The 21,598-nt window shown below is 48.4% G+C and overlaps 1 protein-coding gene across 9 annotated transcripts in view; it reads left to right on the top strand.

The window, feature by feature from the left end:
- Window positions 1–21,598, top strand: part of LOC140392522 (polyhomeotic-like protein 2) — a 289,127-nt gene that overhangs the window by 215,545 nt on the left and 51,984 nt on the right. For 6 of the 9 annotated variants that reach the window (XM_072477775.1, XM_072477776.1, XM_072477777.1 and 3 more), the window contains 4 exons: window positions 368–445; window positions 8,960–9,139; window positions 15,202–15,354; window positions 19,207–19,495. In XM_072477775.1, coding sequence (XP_072333876.1) covers window positions 368–445; window positions 8,960–9,139; window positions 15,202–15,354; window positions 19,207–19,495 — 700 coding nt within the window. The remainder of the gene's footprint in view (window positions 1–367; window positions 446–8,959; window positions 9,140–15,201; window positions 15,355–19,206; window positions 19,496–21,598) is intronic. The other 3 variants (XM_072477780.1, XM_072477778.1, XM_072477779.1) reach the window with 3 other exon arrangements.

Raw genomic sequence — 21,598 nt, 5'->3', positions numbered from 1 at the left:
CCAGATACATAGAAGGTTCTGGTGGGGGGGGGGGGGGGATTGACGGTGCCGATGCTGAGATGGGACACTAGGGGCGCAGTTTAAAATTGAGAGCTCTCCCATTTTAAGGTGGCGATGAGGAGGGAATTTCTTCTGAGATTTGCCGACCTTTGTAATTCTCTTTTACCGAGACTGGCGGAGGCCCCGGTCCTTGGATGTATTCAAGGATGAGCTAGACAGATTCTTGATCAGATGAAAGAATCGGGGCTGGGGCAAGCAAGAAAATGGAGTGGAGGCCACAATCTGATCTTATTGAATGTTGCAGCCAGCTTGATGTCTCTGTTTCTTGTGATTTGAATGTACCAATACACCTGTTGTCTTTTTTCAGGCTAGTTTAGCTGCCAATAGACAGGGATCATCACCGAATGGGAATGTGTCACAGCAACCGGTCGCTTCACAGACAACTGTGAGTAACAAGTAATGCAGCCATCCAGATTCACAAACCGAACACTCTCTTTATTTACACAGGAGATGTCACAACTCCCCGACAATTGAGATGTGTAGCAGTAAGCAAGCCGAAGGCCAGAAGCTCCGCTGGCGGTATCAATCTCTGGGACCCACCAGCCCACGGCCCCCAGCTGGTATTTCTAAAGAAAAATACCTTTCCTTCTGGGAGCTCAATCAGAAAGAAAGTCTTAAATTGTGGAAGGGATCAAACCACTGATAAAATACCCGTTAATTATGTGGTCCCAGGTGGCACAGTGGTTGGCACTGCTGCCTCACGGCGCCGAGGTCCCAGGTTCGATCCCGACCCCCGGGTCACTGTCCGTGTGGAGTTTGCACATTCTCCCCATGTCTGTGTCTCACCCCCACAACCCAAAGATGTGCAGGGTAGGTGGATTGGCCACGCTAAATTGCCCCTTAATTGGAAAAAATGAATTGGGTACTCAATTTGTATATTTTTTTTAATGATGTGGTCCCAGAATACATTGAATGGTTTAAAATCTACATCACAGGATTGGGCGATTTGGACCAGCTGGTTCCTGCTGGCATTAATGCTAAATACAAGTCCACCCCCACCTCTCTACATCACACCCTGTAATATATCCCACTTGGTAAAAATGCAATGGGAAGTTCTTCCGAATGACTGTGGTTCTGTGGGAAATGGGATTGTCCGAATGACGTCAATGTCGCTGTACCTGTCTGTGATGAGATGGCGGTACAGGGGCAACGTCAGTCGCTGCGTGTGCTCGTCACGGTCTCCTTGTCGCTCAATTTCCCTCTTGCACTCTGACCCTCTGTAGAAATCCAATCTTAGTAGATGGATGGAAAAGAGAATTCTGAGCTGTCAGGATGGCAGTGAATGAGGAGCACATTATTAAAATGTAACATTATTCACTGTGATGCATGGGTCTTACAAAAATGTGACATTTTTGCATGTTCAGTGCTGGCCACTGGTAGTTTCAACAGGTTCTGGGTTCCTGTGGTGACCAGGGGCCTTTGTGCTGTGTACAGTGCTGGGTATCTCCGGTACTCTTATAACATGGAATAAAGGTAATTCATTAATGTTCTGGGGTTGAAAGTGATCACCAGAGTTAGTAATTTCTATCTTTAATATGGAAAACTGAATACATTTACAGAATCAAATGATTTCTGACTCTCCAACATGGCTGGATTATATTTCAATTTATTTTCAGAATTGATGTCAGTTAATAATCTGGGTGTTCAGAGTTTTGACTATTGGGTAAGAAAGTGACTGCCAACTGCCACATTAACTCTCTATGCTCAGGTCTGGTGCCTTTCAGTCAACCTAAACTCTGCTGCCCGTGTCCTAACTTAAATAAAGTTCCGTTCACTGTTCAGCCCACTGCTCGCTGACCAGCGTCGCCTCCCCAGTTCAGCAACGTCTCATCCATATTTTCAAATTGCTCCATGGCCTCGCACCTCCCTATCTCTGTCACCTCCTCCAGCCCTACAACCACCTCGGATCCTCTGCATTCCTTCAATTCTGGCCTCACACATCCCCAATTCGAGTCGCTCCACCATTGGCAGCCCCAATGCCTTCAGTGGCTGAGGCCGCGCCCACCCCCCCCACGATAGAATCCCCTCCCTACACCTCTCCACTTCTCCTCCCTCCTTTAAGAGACCCCTTAAATCGACCACATTTTTGATCATCTGACTTAATATCTCCTTATGTGGCTGGCAGTCAGATTTTGCTCTGTAAAGCTCCTGTAAAACATATTGGGAGGTTTGGTTACATTAAGGTGCCATACAAATGCATTGCTGTTGTTATGCGCGAGCTGTGACTTTTATTTCCAATCTTTTTTTACAAATATCACTCAACTTCTTTTCTGGCTGAAGTGTGGAGCGGTGTGACTTTTTCAACATTACCCCCCTCCTCCACCACCCTCCTCCATCCCCCAACACCCCACACATGAAAGAGCTACATTTGTTGAATAGACGTGTGGAAGCCTGTTGCACAATAGAATTGTAGCCTGTCCTTTGTGTGGATAAGGTCAGTTAACATTCCTGACTTAGCCTCCTGTTCAACAGGCTTCTTTCATTAAATATTTTCACAGCTCTCCGAGTAACGCTGTTGTTTTTTTAAAATATAAATTTACAGTACCCAATTCATTTCTTCCAATTAAGGGGCAATTCAGCGTGGCCAATCCACCTACCCTGCACATCTTTGGGTTGTGGGGGTGAGACCCACGCAGACACGGGGAGAATGTGCAAACTCCACACGGACAGTGACCCAGAGCCGGGATCGAACCTGGGACCTCGGCGCCATGAGGCAGCAGTGCTAACCACTGTGCCACCGTGCTGCCCTAGTAACGTTGTTGTTGAGTGTGGAACCTGCTATGCGTGGAGCAGAGCTAGAGGGATGCTGCAATTGGACAGGAGGGAGACCGAGATTTCTACGCTGTTATCTTTCAGTCCGGGTGTGGATGTGAAAGCAGGACCTGAGGGCACCCACAATGTCACAGGGAAGAGCCACGGAACCAGCAACTTCAGGAGAGGCCAGAGAATATACTTCGATTTGTTTTTACCTTAAAGCCACTCCATTATTTGATGGGCAGCTAGACTTGAGAATCTAGATGCAAACGTTTCTGGAAATTGCCTCCCAGATGTTTCCAATCCAACCCCCCCCCCCCACAAAACAAACATATCAGCAGAGATTCCGGGCAAACCGCTCAAGAACAGTTCCTCCAGACTTTCTACCGAGGTTGATGGCAGGAGTTGGGGGAAATTGAGCCCAAGTCCAAATCATTTGCCAAACAAGAGCTCGGGTCAAGAGCCATTGGAGGTCTGAGACTTCCGGGTGCGGCGATGACCAGCTGAGTCGCACGTTTCGGCAGCTCCCTGTGAAACGGACTTTTGGGCTCTTGATAGGAGCCCCAACGGCAATTTTAACGGCTGAAAACACCGTGCGGTAAACCAGAAGGGTGTTCCCCCTGGACACGGATGGAAAAAGGAGAGGAAAGTGGCCGGATTGCAGCGGATCCTTTGGAACAACGGCAAGGAAGGCAAGCAGAAACCAAGATGGCGTCGGAAGGTGGCAGTTTCATATGGGGCCCTGAACAACAAGAGTTTTTGAAACGCTGCGTGGAGGAGATAAAAAAGGAAATGAAGAAAGAGTTGTTGGCCCCGATACTACAGGCGATTGAAGGGCTGAAAGAGGAACAAAAGACCCAGGAGCAGGAGCTTCGGGTCGTGAAGGCGAAAGCAGCAGAGAATGAAAACGACATACAGGGCCTGGTGGTGAAGTCGGAGATACAGGAGGCACACCAGAAACGATCTGTGGAGAGGTTGGAGGCACTGGAAAATAACGCAAGGAGGAACAACTTGAGGATTCTTGGCCTTCCTGAAGGTGTGGAGGGGGCGGACGTCGGGGCATATGTGAGCACGATGCTGCACTCGTTAATGGGAGTGGAGGCCCCGACGGGTCCGTTGGAGGTGGAGGGAGCATACCGAGTTATGGTGCGAGGACCGAGAGCAGGAGAAGCTCCCAGAGCCATAGTGGTGAGATTTCTCCGTTTTAAGGATAGAGAAATGGTCCTTAGATGGGCGAAGAAAACTCGGTGTAGTAAATGGGAGAACGCGGTGATCCGCGTCTATCAAGATTGGAGTGCGGAGGTGGCGAGAAGGAGGGCGAGCTTTAATCGGGCCAAAGCGGTACTTCACAAAAAAAAGATAAAGTTTGGAATGCTGCAACCGGCAAGACTGTGGGTCACATATCAAGGGAGGCACCACTACTTTGAGACGGCGGATGAAGCGTGGACTTTTATTGTAGAAGAAAAATTGGAATGATTGGACTACGAAAATGAACGTTTGGACAAAGTGGTGGGACGAGTGGGGGGGGGTGAAGAGGGATTGTATGATTAATCCTGCGGTATGGTAACTTTTCTTTCTCCCACAGGTGGTGATGGGGGGAGGTGGGGAGGGAGAGGAGATGGGGCGTTGGCCATGGGAGGCGGGGCCGAGGGAGAGGCGCGGGCTTGGTTCCCGCGCTATGATAATTATGGCGGGAATAGAGAAGCAGGAAGGAGGGGGCGCCGCACGGGGCGAGCCGTGATCACGGGGGGAAGCCGAGGTCAGCCAGAGTTTGCTGACTTCTGGGAGCAACATGGGGGGAGTAATTACGCTAGCGGGGGGGGGGGGGGAGGGGGGAATTACTGGGTTGCTGCTGCTGGGGAAAGGGGGGAGTGGGTGCGGGAAAGGATGGGCGGGGGGGCACCGTCTGGGAGAAATACAGCCGCGTGGGAACTGGGCGAGAAGCTGGAAAAAGATGATGGCTAACCGGCAAGGGGGGGGGGGTGGGAAGCCCCCCAACTCGGCTGATCACGTGGAACGTGAGGGGGCTTAACGGGCCGATAAAGAGGGCACGAGTACTCGCACACCTTAAGAAACTTAAAGCAGATGTGGTCATGTTACAGGAAACGCACCTGAAACTGATAGATCAGGTTAGGTTGCGCAAAGGATGGGTAGGGCAGGTGTTCCATTCGGGGCTGGATGCGAAAAACAGGGGGGTGGCTATATTAGTGGGGAAGCGGGTAATGTTCGAGGCAAAGACTATAGTGGCGGATAACGGGGGCAGATACGTGATGGTGAGTGGCAAATTACAGGGAGAGATGGTGGTGTTGGTAAACGTGTATGCCCCGAATTGGGACGATGCCAATTTTATGAGGCGAATGCTAGGACGCATCCCAGACCTAGAGACCGGAAAGCTGATAATGGGGGGAGACTTTAACACGGTGTTGGAACCAAGGCTGGATAGGTCGAAGTCCAGGACTGGTAGGAGGCCGGCAGCAGCCAAGGTGCTTAAGGATTTTATGGAGCAGATGGGAGGGGTGGACCCGTGGAGATTCAGTAGACCTAGGAGTAAGGAGTTCTCGTTTTTCTCCTATGTCCATAAAGTCTATTCACGCATAGACTTTTTTGTGTTGGGTAGGGCATTGATCCCGAGGGTGAGGGGAACGGAATATACGGCTATAGCCATTTCGGATCATGCCCCACACTGGGTAGACTTGGAGATAGGGGAGGAAACAAGAGGGCGTCCACCCTGGAGAATGGATATGGGACTAATGGCGGATGAGGGGGTGTGCTTAAGGGTGAGGGGATGCATTGAAAAGTACTTGGAACTCAATGACAATGGGGAGGTTCAGGTGGGAGTGGTCTGGGAGGCGTTGAAGGCGGTGGTTAGGGGGGAGCTGATATCAATAAGGACACATAAAGGGAAGCAGGAGAGTAAGGAACGGGAGCGGTTGTTGCAAGAACTTTTGAGGGTGGACAGACAGTATGCGGAAGCACCGGAGGAGGGACTGTATAGGGAAAGGCAAAGGCTGCATGTGGAATTTGACTTGCTGACCACAGGCACTGCAGAGGCACAATGGAGGAAGGCGCAGGGTGTACAGTATGAATATGGAGAGAAGGCGAGCAGATTGCTGGCACACCAATTGAGGAAAAGTGGAGCAGCGAGGGAAATAGGGGGGGTGAGAGACGAAGATGGAGAGACGGAGCGGGGAGCGGAGAGAGTGAATGAAGTGTTTAAGACATTTTATAAAAAATTGTATGAAGCTCAACCCCCGGATGGGAGGGAGAGAATGATGGAGTTTTTGGATCGGCTGGAAATTCCCAAGGTGGAAGAGCAGGAAAGGATGGGACTGGGAGTACAGATCACGGTAGAAGAAGTGGTGAAAGGAATTAGGAACATGCAGACGGGAAAGGCCCTGGGACCGGACGGATTCCCAGTTGAATTTTACAGAAAATATTTGGACTTGCTCGCCCCGCTACTGACGAGGACCTTCAACGAGGCAAAGGAAAGGGGACAACTGCCCCCGACTATGTCAGAAGCAACGATATCGCTTCTTTTAAAGAAGGAAAAGGATCCGCTACAATGCGGGTCCTACAGACCAATCTCCCTCCTCAATGTAGATGCCAAGGTCTTGGCCAAGGTAATGGCAATGAGAATAGAGGAATGTGTCCCGGGGGTGGTTCATGAGGACTGGGTTTGTGAAGGGGAGACAGCTGAACACGAACATACGGAGGTTGTTAGGGGTAATGATGATGGCCCCACCAGAGGGTGAAACGGAGATAGTAGTGGCGATGGATGCCGAGAAAGCATTTGATAGAGTGGAGTGGGATTATCTGTGGGAGGTGTTGAGGAGATTTGGGTTCGGAGAGGGGTATGTTAGATGGGTGCAGCTGTTGTATAGGGCCCCAGTGGCGAGTGTGGTCACGAATGGACGGGGATCGGCATATTTTCGGCTCCATAGAGGGACAAGGCAGGGATGTCCTCTGTCCCCATTACTGTTTGCACTGGCGATTGAGCCACTGGCGATAGCGCTGAGAGGTTCCAAGGGATGGAGGGGAATACTTAGGGGAGGAGAAGAACACCGGGTATCTTTATATGCGGATGATCTGCTACTATATGTGGCGGATCCAGCGGAGGGGATGCCAGAAATAATGCGGATACTTGGGGAGTTTGGGGATTTTTCAGGGTATAAATTGAATATGGGAAAGAGTGAGCTGTTTGTGGTGCATCCAGGGGAGCAGAGTAGAGAAATAGAAGACCTACCGTTGAGGAAGGTAACAAGAGACTTTCGTTACCTGGGGATCCAGATAGCTAAGAATTGGGGCACATTGCACAGGCTAAATTTGACGCGGTTGGTGGAACAGATGGAGGAAGATTTCAAGAGATGGGACATGGTAGCATTGTCAATGGCAGGGAGGGTGCAGGCAGTTAAGATGGTGGTCCTCCCGAGATTCCTTTTTGTGTTTCAGTGTCTCCCGGTGGTGATCACGAAGGCTTTTTTCAAAAGGATAGAAAAGAGTATTATGGGTTTTGTTTGGGCCGGGAAGACTCCGAGAGTGAGGAAGGGATTCTTACAGCGTAGTAGGGATAGGGGGGGGCTGGCACTACCGAGCCTAAGTGAGTATTATTGGGCCGCTAATATTTCAATGGTGAGTAAGTGGATGGGAGAGGAGGAAGGAGCGGCGTGGAAGAGATTAGAGAGGGCGTCCTGTAGGGGGACCAGCCTGCAGGCTATGGTGACAGCCCCATTGCCGTTCTCACCAAGGAACTATACCACGAGTCCGGTGGTGGTAGCTACACTGAAGATTTGGGGACAGTGGAGACGACATAGGGGAAAGACCGGAGCACTGGGGGGGTCCCCGATAAGAAACAACCATAGGTTTGCCCCAGGGGGAATGGATGGGGGATATGGAATGTGGCAAAGAGCAGGTATAACGCAATTGAAAGATCTATTTGTGGATGGGAAGTTTGCGAGTCTGGGAGCGCTGACCGAGAAATATGGGTTGCCCCAAGGGAATGCATTCAGGTACATGCAATTGAGGGCTTTTGCGAGGCAGCAGGTGAGGGAATTCCCGCAGCTCCCGACACAAGAGGTGCAGGACAGAGTCATCTCAAAGAAATGGGTGGGGGACGGTAAGGTGTCGGATATATATAGGGAAATGAGAGACGAAGGGGAGACTATGATGGACGAACTAAAAGGGAAATGGGAAGAAGAGCTAGGGGAGGAGATTGAGGAGGGGATGTGGGCAGATGCCCTAAACAGGGTAAACTCGTCGTCCTCGTGCGCCAGGCTAAGCCTGATTCAGTTTAAGGTATTACACAGGGCACATATGACTGGAACACGGCTCAGTAAATTTTTTGGGGTGGAGGATAGGTGTGCGAGGTGCTCGAGAAGCCCAGCGAATCATACCCATATGTTTTGGTCATGCCCGGCACTACAGGGGTTTTGGATGGGGGTGACAAAGGTGCTTTCAAAAGTAGTAGGAGTCCGGGTCGAACCAAGCTGGGGGTTGGCTATATTTGGGGTTGCACAAGAGCCGGGAGTGCAGGAGGCGAAAGAGGCCGATGTTTTGGCCTTTGCGTCCCTAGTAGCCCGGCGCAGAATATTGCTAATGTGGAAAGAAGCCAAGCCCCCGGGGGTGGAGACCTGGATAAATGATATGGCGGGGTTCATAAAGTTAGAGCGGATTAAGTTCGTCCTAAGGGGGTCGGCTCAAGGGTTTACTAGGCGGTGGCAACCGTTCGTCGAATATCTTGCGGAAAGATAGATAGGGGAGAACAAAGAAGGCAGCAGCAGCGGCCCAGGACTTGGGGGGAGGGATGGGGGGGGGGGGGTATGGCCTGAGACAAGGCAGTTGCCAATTAGGGCTAGTTTTTTTTTTTTTGTTTTGTTATTTAATATTTATTTATTTGTTGTTGTTTTTGTTTAAATTTAAAAAAGGTCATTATTATCTGTATTGTTACAATGTTGTGTAAAGGATGCACAATGTACTGTGTTGGTTGACCAAAAATTTTCAATAAAATATTATTTAAAAAAAAAAAAAAAGAGCCATTGGAGGTCTAATTAAAGTTGGAATTTGCATTTGTCGGGGTTAGTTTTGAGGCACAGCAAATGAACTCTGCCATTAAAATGTTAATGGGAGGCACCTTGTTTCTTTGATTTAGATTAACCTTGCTACATCCCCTGCTGCTGCCCAGTTGATAAGCCGTGCTCAAAGTGTTAACTCCGCAGCTGCCACAGGTATTACTCAGCAGGCAGTTCTCCTGGGAAACCCGGCGAGCCCAGCTCTAACTGCCAGCCAGGCACAGATGTACCTGCGGGCTCAGATGGTAAGCAGCAACCTGGTGCGTACTTTAAGAAGTATTGTATTTATAATACGATGTCAAACATGTATCATCTTTATGGACGGCACATGTTGCAGCAGCATAACTGGTGATTAATCACCGTCTGACGACACAAGGTCATTCCCTTTGAAGAATAACTTGGCAACCTAGAATTCAAACGTGATCTATAACCTTTGATCCTTTATGGCCATGCTGTAGGGAGTCAATTAATATTCTTCCCAGTTATATTCCAACTTGAACATTTTTTTATTTTGTGTTGTGGGCTCTGATGAGATATTTATTGGGGCAGTAAGTAATGTTTTGATTTAGGGCAGCGCGGTGGCACAGTGGTTAGCGCTGCTGCCTCACGAAACCGAGGTCCCAGGTTCAATCCCGGCTCTGGGTCATTGTGGGTGCGGAGTTTGCACATTCTGCCCGTGTTTGCGTGGGTTTCGCCCCCACAACCCCAAAGATGTGCAGGCTAGGTGGATTGGCCACGCTAAATTGCCCCTTAATTGGAAAAAATGAATTGGGTACTCTAAATTTATTTTTTTAAATCCACCAACCCTGTACGTCTTTGGGTTGTGGGGGTGAGACCCAAGCAGACATGGGGAGAATGTGCAAACTCCATACGGACAGTGACCCGGGGCTGAGATTGCACTTGGGTCCTCGGTGCCGTGAGGCAGCAGTGCTAACCACTGTGCCGCCCTTAATTTTGGATTTTAAGTAATCTGACCCCTCTGCCTCATCCAACTGTTAATTCATGATAATTACAAATAACATTAATTAGATAGCATGGTAACTAGCTCATTTACTAAGTCAATAAATCAGAGGAAGATTTTAAATAACAGACATTAACTAAAAAGTCCGTTATAATCTGCCGCTGTTGGAATCACGGTCTTATTTCAAAATAATTTTTAAAACTGGAAATAATCTGGTGTCCAGCATCATATCCACTTGAAGTAAAGTGTATCCACCTCCACCACCCCCCTCTTTGCCACACCCTGCATCTCTCCTGAAGATGTCAACTCCTTGTTGGCTATAGATTGCTGGAATACCACTCAGCATCCAGCACCTCCCCAAATCGCCACTATCTGGATGTGAGCCTTGTTATGTGTTGAGGGTTTTAGGTTATCACAGGGACGTTCCCCCTCATCACAATCTGCGCAGGTTCATTCCCAGGCTCCTGCCTGAGCAGAAGCTGCTGGATGGATTCCTCGTGCTGAGCAGGTGAAATGTATCACCAGTGGTGACCCCACTTGAAAGAATTTTCCCATCTTGATACAAACTCTTTCACAGACTGGTCTGCAATTCACACCTGGTCAAGCAGAGCAGAATGGGAGCAGGGCTCACGAGAAGCACTTGTCATGGAGTTGTGGGTAAGTGGATGTGAAGATACATTCCCTACCAGATAGTTACCCCTCACTTTCTAACCCAGCCAGTCTCTGTCGAGTACACTTCAAACTTCCTTTCAACTCCCCTAAACTGGTTGAAATGGCCCCTTGTTTTTCCCCAAACCTTGGTTCTGTCCAGTTGGATTTCATTTATTATTAATAATATTTCAGTGGTGTTGGACAATTTAGAATCTAAGTATCAAAGAGTGTGTTGGTGTTGAATCTGCTGATGTATTTTTGGATTGGGGCCCAGCTGAATTTGTGTTGCTCCGATCTTGGTTCCTGCTCAGCTTTCGCTTTGCTTTGCGCTGTTGCCGATGACATCATTGCATTGGGGACATCTTCCAGCTCCTGGTCTTTCCAACTGCTGATCCACCATGAGAGTCAGACCCCTGCTGATTGCTTCATGGGAGGAAAATCTGATCTCAAAATGACTTCATCCAAAGACGGAGAGACAATCTCTGATTTTTCTCCTCCTCCTTTTCCTGATTGGTGTAATTCCCTCATTGGAATATTGTCTTCATTCTTTGGTACCTCAGCCACGTGACTTCTGCACTGTAAATTCTATGACATCCTTTCCGCTTCACCACTATCATTCATGTTGCACGCAATGATGATGTGAGCCAATGCCAAAGTGGAATGTCACAATCTTCTTCTCTCCCAATCCACATTTACGCCTGGGGTGACTGGAACCTTGGCCAATTGTCAATTCCCTAACTCAACCACGGCAGCCAATGAGGACGCCTGCACCATTGCGCCAATGGAAAGCTTCCTTTGGAAATAACGGCCTAGAATTTCCATGACTCCTGCTAAACGGGTGGAAGTGTAACAGCATGAACTCCCAGCCACTACCTCTAGCCCTACCATAGCCCCCTCATGGACCTTTTGTCTGAAAACTTCAAACTCTTTGACCAGTTTATTATTCAAACGTTTTATCCATATGGAATCAGAATACAGGGTCATTTGAATAATCAGGGTGTGAGATAGACAACGCAGGTACCTGGCCCATTGTGCTTCAGGAATCTCAGACCTACACCCAACATGCCTTAGAGGGGGGGGTGGTAAACCACTTAATAGGCCAAAATTGGAATTGAAGAATGATTGCAGCACAGAAGGCCACCATTTGGGTTCCCCTCTCTGTGCCAGTTCACTGAGCTCCCCCCCCCCCCCCAATTCGACTCCCATGTAAACATTTCCCTCTCCTCGGCGGTTATCCAATTCCCTTTTGAAGGTCACAATTGAATCTGCCTCCCCACACGGCCCAGCACTGCATCCCAGACCCTAAACACTTGCTGCATTTTTAAAAAAAAACATTCTCCTCAAGTCTTCATTGCTTGTTCAGCCAATTACCTTCAATCCGTGTCCCCTAGTTCTCCAGCCTTCCACTAATGGAACAGTTTCTCTCTCTCTACTCTGTCCAGATCTCTTAGAATTTTGAAGATCTCCATCAAATCTCCTTTCAACCTTCTCTTCTCCAGTAAGAACAGCCCCAGACTTTCTAATCTATTGTAGGACAGTAGTTTGGTATTCCATGAGGAATGTTTGCCCGTATGAAAGAGTAGACCCACAACACAACTCGGATCTGGCTAGAAAGGGCAGAATAATGAATTTCCCCTGTGATCTTTGTTTAATTAATATTATTAATGTTGCTACAAAGAACATGCAGACTTTGTACTCGGTTAAAGTCAATTTATTTACACTACGCTATGAATAGTGAGTTCTTAAGTATGCCGAAAAAGCTAAGTATTAGATCAAATATCTACAATACACAGAACTACTGAGAAACACAACTGTCTCCAACCCTCTCTCCTAACTCACTTCAAGATCACATGGACCACCGTGTGGGTTGTGAGATGTCCTCTTACTTCGTCTAGTGGCAGGATGCTGTAATTACACACTTCTCCATGATCATTCATATATTCAGAGATGATATACTAAATATCATGACATCCCCCACTCCAGATATTGGATATTAGAAGGTGAATTAAGCAATTTCCTTGTGATGGTTCCTCTCAACTCCAATTCCACTGTCACAACACCACCAAAATTCTCTCAAAGCCTCCCTCTGCTCTGCGTTGATGCTGATCCCAGTATATAGACAGTTAAAGTCACATCCCATTTCACACACACTATTGATTTGTGATTTATTTGGAGGCATTTCCCACTTGCTGGTACTGATTGCATTCAGAAAGTGAGGAGCTGAGGTTGGGCAGATAGACTCCGAGCCCCTTGGGTAAAGAGGAAAAAATTATCCTGGCTCATAGTATCTGGGTATCCCAACTGGAGTGTGCGTGTGCTGGATACTAGTTGATCACAGGATGAAGGGTGACGATAATACTCGCTCCAACAGTCCAAACACTCACTGCCTCAGGTTCCACTTGAAGAATCACACTGGTGGGGACCAGAGGTCAGTTTGTATTTGTGTGGTTCCTGTAGAACTATCATAATAACTTGCATTCACATAGCACCTTTAAGATAGTCAAAGGAGCCAAAGTTTGACATTGAGCCACACAGGGGACATTAGGAAAGGTGACCAGAAGCTTGGTCAAGGAAGTACGCTTTAAGAAGTACCTTGGAGGAACGAAAGGTGTCCAGGTGTAAGGAGAGGATTTCGGAGTCTGGGCCAGTGTAGAGTGATTTAAAATCTGGGATGCTCAAGAGGCCACGGTTAGTGCGCAGAGATCTCAGTGGGTTGAGGGTGGAGATGGACGGGCAGACCGACGTCAAAGACACACTTGAGGGCTTCAGCAGCCATGAGCTGAGACGGGAGCAGGAGTGGGGGATGTTACAGAAATGGAAATAGACGTTGTAAGTGATGGCATTGGTATGTGATGAGAAGGTCATCTCTGGGTCAGGTATGACATCAATGTTGTGAATGCTACATCGCAGAAACAGGACGTGTAGATTAACGTGTAATTACCTTGAGGGAGAGAAGCTGGGAAAATTGTTTAAAGGGGAGAAAGGAGATGTGCTGCTAATGTCACAGCTAATTAAATTTAATCATCCAGTCGCACCACCTCCAACTCGAATACAGATGTTCTGAAAACATCACGCTGCACTCCAATCAGATTCCAATCAATTACTGAAAATTCAAACTGCTGATAAATATCTGGGTGATATTCCGAATCTGCAACGTTTTGCTCCGTCCGTGACAGTCTGGAATCAGCAGTTGGCAACGCCAATCCCTGGTCTGATTGTCGTGCTTCTCACTGCTTCAATGCATTGATGTCTCCTATTACAGCCAATTGCTGGAATTGCACTCGGCTTCCTCCAGACACCGTCTTGATTGGTTTATTCCAAAGGTTTGTGCTTCTGTGTTGCTTTTTTATAATTTGTGCTGAGGGAGGTGGATGAAACCTATCAATTGAAACACCGTTCTCAAAGAAAAGGCAATAGCAGATGATTATCATGAATATGAAGGGAAAACATAGAACATAGAACATTACAGCGCAGTACAGGCCCTTCGGCCCTCGATGTTGCGCCGACCTGTGAAACCACTCTAAAGCCCATCTACACTATTCCCTTGTCGTCCATATGTCTATCCAATGACCATTTGAATGTCTTTAGTGTTGGTGAGTCCACTACTGCCGCAGGCAGGGCATTCCACGCCCTTACTACTCTCTGAGTAAAGAGCCTACCTCTGACATCTGTCCTATATCTATCTCCCCTCAATTTAAAGCTATGTCCCCTCGTGCTAGACATCACCATCCGAGGAAAAAGGCTCTCACTGTCCACCCTATCCAATCCTCTGATCATCTTATATGCCTCAATTAAGTCACCTCTTAACCTTCTTCTCTCTAACGAAAACAGCCTCAAGTCCCTCAGCCTTTCCTCATAAGATCTTCCCTCCATACCAGGCAACATTCTGGTAACTCTCCTCTGCACCCTTTCCAATGCTTCCACATCCTTCCTATAATGCGGCGACCAGAATTGCACGCAATACTCCAAATGCGGCCGCACCAGAGTTTTGTACAGCTGCAACATGACCTCATGGCTCCGAAACTCAATCCCTCTACCAATAAAATCTAACACACCGTACGCCTTCTTAACAACCCTCTCAACCTGGGTGGCAACTTTGAGGGATCTATGTACATGGACACCGAGATCTCTCTGCTCATCCACACTGCCAAGAAAAACATATTTCCAGGTATTTTCCCATTTTAGTTGGGCGATCCTATCAGGAACTCGTGTGGAATTATGAGAAAGGTTTCCATGTGTGCAGGCACCTGCGCATGTACACACACCCATGTATACACACGTGCACACACTGCCACACGCATGTGTGAATATCGAGCACTGACCAATCAGACTTGGCAGTCGAGCCTTCGAATGGTTCGGAAGTCGGCCATCACCCAGTGACCTGGTTCTCCGCATGATAACTAGTCAATCAGTTGAGGGTCAGTAGCACGTGGACAATTCCTCAACATGAATTAGCATCTTCAATGAGGAGCAGGAAGGATAGGATCAAGAGGGGTGAGGGTGCTTAACTTGGCTACCATTCACTGACTCAATTCAGCTTTCAGGAGCAGCAGGGTTTCAGGTAGCATCCACCTCCTCTCTCGTTCAGCTAGGAGTGTGTCCTGTTGTATACAAGGTAAGGCTGTGTTAGCCATCTCACAAACTCTGTTCTTTTCTGCCCAAGGCACCGTTTGGTAAGGTAAAAGGCAACACATTTCATGTAATTTTCAGGCACAGCAAAGTAACCTTGTGCAAGTAGCTAGGACCCTAGGACGTGCTGTTCCTTTGTCCCCCCAGCTCATTTTCACGCCCACTGCTGCAGTCTCTGCGGTCCAGCCCGAGGTCACCGTCTCCTCAGCGAACCAGCAATCAGCTGCCCCACAGGTTAGTTCATCGCACCGTCGCTCGGGACCTTTTTAAAGCAGCTTTTGGAATTGTGAGCTAAATGTTATCAGAATTACCGGCAGGAAGCCTGCATCAAACCTCTGTAATTTAACATGGTGTAAATGTGATAAATTGACAAAAATGACGAAAGACCACTGCCCCAGAATATTTTCGATATGATTTGTTCTCCAGGTGTGGGTGAAAACCGCAAAGGCTGTGTTTTATTTACCAGCCCCTCCAGCGATGGCTTTATCGTCGCCCCCAACCCAGGCTGATACTTTGCTCAGTTAAACTGAGGCCCTGTTGCCCCCTCAGGTGGTGGGAGAAAATGTTGTGACCCTGTTTTGAACAGCCGCAGTGGGTGCGGACACTAGATCCGAACTATATACAACTCCTTTTGGTCAAGGTCTCGACTGGGATTCTTTCTGAGCACCGCCAGTGGGATGTTTCGAGGTCACTCATCTTTCTAATTTGTGGGCAATGTGGTAGGTAAATTGCCCCTTAATTGGAAAACAATAATTGGCGCACTCAATTTATTTTTAAAAATCTAAAAGGGTCTGACTTCAGCCCCACACAATGTGGTTGACATCGTAACTACTGTCGAGGGTGATTAGGGTGAGCAGTAAATGGTCGCTCAGTCAACAACCACATCCTGTGACTGCATCAGAACAAAGCCTTTCCCAACTTGCATTGATAACGATCAGCTCCCCAGCAGCAGTAACCTGCTAACATCGGGAATGGGAACCGTGGCTGCTTTCTGTCCCGTTCTTAACCCTGAGACTCGGATAACGTCTGCATGCGGTCCAAAAGCTCAGGCAAAGAGGTAGATTTTAAAGAGCTTCTTAAAGGAAGAAGGCAAGGTGGAGCGACAGAGAGGTTTGAGGAGGGAATTCCAGCCTTTCTGAGCCCTTAGCCAAAGGCACGACCACCAACTGTGGCGGAATAATCCACCACGAGTGACGATGAGACGTAGATTGCTTCAATTGTAGAGCTAGCATTGGCACAGGAATAATGGGCCATATGGCCACCTGACGATCCTTGTTCTCGAAGTACCGTATATACAGTGGCACAACTATCTGTCTAAGTGCCCTGCGTTCGAAAAACTGGCCGCCCACAACAAAACTGTATGGGTCCACCTGTTAACTATGATTAAAACCATTAAGCAGCCTTCATTTGGTATTCCGCTGGTAAGGCTGCTGAATTCCTTCAGGTGAGTGCGATGTATTCCATCTCACTCCTGCCTCGAGCTATTGGAGATGCTGTTCAGGGTCTGTGCAGTCATTGTGCTGACATGGCTGCTGTTTCTGGGAGATTTCCAGGATGCCGGGAGTGGTCATCTCCATGGTGATGGTGCAGTCAAAGGGGACAGAGTCTTGTTAGAGATGATTGACATTGGGCCCCTGATGTGGGACAAATGCTGCCTCCCACATTTTGTTTCATTCCATCCTGTCCACTGGAGATCTGTTGAATGAGTCGGGTTCAATCCCCAGTCTCGGGTTATCTGTTTGATTTTTTTGTTAAGGAGGGGAAGCCAGGTTAATGAGGCTGTAATGCTCAGGTCTCTAACACTGACTCTGTCAAAGCTGGCAGGGTCAGGCAGGGTTCTGCCTGACGGGTAAAGGTTGTCCCGTGACTCAGGTCTGAAGGTGCAGCTTGTTGATTCACAGTATTTCCCACACAGAAACAGCACATTCTGTCCAGCTGCTTCATCCCAGTGTCCATGGTCCACACAAACTCCCTCCCAGTGATAATTAACCTCACCCCATCACCATCTCCTTCTATTCCTTTCCATTCCTTTTTCCCTCCGTGTTTATCCAGCTTCCCCTTAAACGCATCCCTGCCATTCACCTCCCGAGCCTCCCATGTGGGAGCGAGTTCCACATTCTCCCCACTCTCTCGGTAAAGAGGATTTTCTAGACTGGTGTGCAGTAGCCTCACGGCGGGTGGGTCTAATGCTGCAGTAAAGGATCGACTGCAAAGTGATGCTGACAGGATTGCTCAGAACTCGGTCTATTGTTCATCTTCGGCGCCTAAACATAGAAAGTAGAAGCAGGAGGAAGCCATTCGGCCCTTCGAGCCTGCTCCGCCATTCATTATGATCATCAAGTTCAATACCCTGATCCCCCCTCCCCCCATATCCCTCGATCCCTTTAGCCCCAAGAGCTGGATCTGATTCCTTCTTGAAATTACACAATGTTTTGGCCTCAACTACTAGTTGTGGGAGTGAATTCCACAGATTCACCACTCTCTGGGTGAAGATATTTCTCCTCACCTCCGTCCTAAAAGGTTTACCCATTATCCTCAAACTATGACCCCTAGTTCTGGACTCCCCCACCATCGGGAACATTCTTTCTGAATCTACCCTGACTAATCCTGGTAGAGTTTTATAAGTTTCGATGAGATCCCCTCTCACTCTTCTAAAGTCCAATGAATATAATCCTATGATAGTCCCGCCACCCCAGGAACTAGCCTGGTAAACCTTCGCTGCTCTCCCTCGAGAGCAAGAACACCCTTCATCAGATAAGGACACCAAAACTGCCCACAATACTCCAGGTGTGGCCTCACTAATGTTCTATACAATTGCAGTATTCCTGGGCTGAGTTGATAGGGGGAGTGGATGGGGGGGGATTGAGGGGGTTATTGGGCTGAGTGGATGAGGGGGTTGAGGAGGTTGGGGGGTAGATGGGGGAACGGGTATGTAAGGTGGGGGTGACGGGGAGTAACCCTTGTAGTGATCTGTATATCTGCTGGTATGTAAGAGGTTAACATCTGTATTATAGTGCTAGACAACCACTAGATGGCGGCACCAGATCTATGTATATAAGCTACACTCAGAGGAGATTTCCGCCTCTTCGTATCAGGAATGACTAGTGAACAGAGTGTTAGAGATATGGCTTAGTGAGCAGGTGTAGTTAAACATTATATATACTTAATCTTATTTATCTAATCTTCAGTTATAGTTGTAGAAGAGTGAACAAACTCATAGATATTTAAATTTGTTATTCAATAAACAGTATTTGCTTAATTTGAAGATTGATAGTTTTACTGAACGTCAACCGCCAGACCATTCTGGAAGCAAGCAAAAGAGTAACGAGATGTTACTGTGACGTAATATAACAACACTGACCCCTCCAGCTGGGGTGATTCTGCTTGCTGATAAAGACATAGTTTATATAAATATAGGAAGGGCAGAGGTGCTTTGCTGACCTTCGGGCAGAGGCGGCAGTCAGTGGGGGCGAAGGTGAGAAGACGGAAACAACACAAATGGATTCTGTAGCTGCCAATCTGAGATCTGATCAAAATTGAACCTCTAATCTGTCCTGCCTCTTATCACAACATGTGGGATAGGCCAGCAGTGGGGGATGTTCAGGTAGCACCGGCTGCAAGCTTTAATGAAACAGCGAGCTTTGCGGAGATTCCTGTGTTGGCTGCCTCCTGTTCCCACTGTCCCAGGTGGAGTGTTCCTGATGCGGGTGACAGTGCCCCTGTCAGTAATCTTAAAACCACCTTCCAAGAAAACAAAATCAGTGTGTTGGCAGTATCCGCTGACCCCCACTCTGGGTTTCAAAACTACCTTTAAAAATGGGATCATGCAGAAGATGCACAAGTCTCGGTCTCCTGGCACAGCCCCATTGAATGTGAGAGAACTCCAGGCCTTTGATAGCTTGGCACTTATTTTTTTTTTTTTCATTAAATATTTTGTTTGGCAATTGCTTCAAATTCACTCATTTCTGAGTTTAAAAATCAAACCTTTCATTTTCTTGAGTGTGGTTATTTTTAAATGAGGATTTTCTTTTTGGCTGTTTCGGTCCTGCATTCAAGGTCGCCATTTCTGATCAATCCCCTTTGCAGGTGCAAAATTTAGCAATAAGAAGTCAGCAGAATACAGCAGCAACCGTTCCTCCTCAGCTTCAAAGCGTCACTCTGAAAGCAACCGCATCAGCTCAGCAAGCTTCATTTACCCCTCAGCCTAAACCGCTAGGCCAAGGGCCCGTGAGCAGCAGCAAGGGCGTCCAGTCTGAAAACATGGCCGACAGTGTGAAGAAGGCTGAGATTGTCAGTTCTTCCTGCACCGACACCAGGGGCGTGAGTGTGACCCACACAGCATCCCCGGTCACCACACACCCTCTCATTACCACAGGTAAGATTATGCCTCCAGCCAGCAACAACCAATCTTTATGCCGCCTTTCATGTAATGAAAGGTCTCCAGTTGCTTCTCAGGAGCGATAATCAAATAGAATTGGTGCTGTGACCCGTAAGGCAATATTAGGCCAGGTGATCAAAAGGTTGGTTTAAGATGTGGATTTTCAGGAGTGTCTTAGGGGGGGGGGAAAGGCGGAGTGGATTACAGAGTGAATTCCAAAGCTTTGGCCCACCCCCCAGCTGAAGGTACCAGGGTGGAGTGGTTAAAATTGGGGATGCTGAAAAGGCCAGAATGAGGGGGGCACAGAAATGGTGGAGCGTTGTGGAGCTGGAGGTTTCTGAGATAGGGAGGGCAAGGCCATGGAGGGGTTTTAAAACGGAGGCAATGCTAAACCAGCTGACAGGTCAATGAGCTCGGGGTTAACAGGGGAATGGGACCAGGGGCCTCTTTTCTGGTCTTTCCTGCTGGGCGGATCGTCCAGTCTCACCGATTTGGGGGGGGGGGGGCACTCCGGTTTCCTCGGTGACGGAGCGAACAATGGGAAACCCTGTTGGCAGCAGCAGAATTGGAAGATCCCACCACCGGCTAATGTGGGGCCGCCTCCGCCACCACTAAATACACGGGGCGGGGGGGGGGGGGGCCCACCCACGGCCCACACCCCCACCCACCCACCCAGGGCCCACCCCACCCTTTATGTGAACAGCTGCATTTTGAACATTAACATTACAGAGAGTGGGAGATCCCCGGCAATGGTGGAGAGTCTGAGTAGAGTTGTATGAAAGGGGACATAGCTGCTTAAATGGGTTTGCTGAAGATGACGTCCTGCTTCTAAACCTTATCGTCACGTCACAGTAACCACACCTAACTTTCTGACTGAACCTTTTCAACTACATGACCCAAAATGAAATGTGGAGATATTGTGTTGGATGTGATTTAACGGCCACCTTGCGGCCGACGCCGATCAGTGTTCGGCGGTTAGATAGCGGGAGAGGCTGAAATCGGGATCCGTGTCGGGCGCCATCTAACCGGCCCGCTACCGTTGGTGTGTTCCGGACCCTGCCTGGATTTGACGAGACACCAATTATCACCAACTCCGGGCAATCTCCATCTCATTAACCAGATAGACACCCTGTGTAACCGTCTCCCCAGCAGGAGGTCATTAACCAGATAGACGGCCAAGGTAATGGCAATGAGAATAGAGGAATGTGTCCCGGGGGTGGTTCATGAGGACCAAACTGGGTTTGTGAAGGGGAGACAGCTGAACACGAACATACGGAGGTTGTTAGGGGTAATGATGATGGCCCCACCAGAGGGTGAAACAGAGATAGTAGTGGCGATGGATGCCGAGAAAGCATTTGATAGAGTGGAGTGGGATTATCTGTGGGAGGTGTTGAGGAGATTTGGGTTCGGAGAGGGGTACGTTAGATGGGTGCAGCTGTTGTATAGGGCCCCAGTGGCGAGTGTGGTCACGAATGGACGGGGATCGGCATATTTTCGGCTCCATAGAGGGACAAGGCAGGGATGTCCTCTGTCCCCATTACTGTTTGCACTGGCGATTGAGCCCCTGGCGATAGCGCTGAGAGGTTCCAAGGGATGGAGGGGAATACTTAGGGGAGGAGAAGAACACCGGGTATCTTTATATGCGGATGATCTGCTACTATATGTGGCGGATCCAGCGGAGGGGATGCCAGAAATAATGCGGATACTTGGGGAGTTTGGGGATTTTTCAGGGTATAAATTGAACATGGGAAAGAGTGAGCTGTTTGTGGTGCATCCAGGGGAGCAGAGTAGAGAAATAGAAGACCTACCGTTGAGGAAGGTAACAAGAGACTTTCGTTACCTGGGGATCCAGATAGCTAAGAATTGGGGCACATTGCACAGGCTAAATTTGACGCGGTTGGTGGAACAGATGGAGGAAGATTTCAAGAGATGGGACATGGTAGCATTGTCAATGGCAGGGAGGGTGCAGGCAGTTAAGATGGTGGTCCTCCCGAGATTCCTTTTTGTGTTTCAGTGTCTCCCGGTGGTGATCACGAAGGCTTTTTTCAAAAGGATAGAAAAGAGTATTATGGGTTTTGTTTGGGCCGGGAAGACTCCGAG

Source organism: Scyliorhinus torazame, chromosome 16 (assembly GCF_047496885.1).
Source record: "Scyliorhinus torazame isolate Kashiwa2021f chromosome 16, sScyTor2.1, whole genome shotgun sequence".
NCBI lineage: Eukaryota > Metazoa > Chordata > Chondrichthyes > Carcharhiniformes > Scyliorhinidae > Scyliorhinus > Scyliorhinus torazame.
This window is presented reverse-complemented; position numbering and strand designations above follow the sequence as displayed.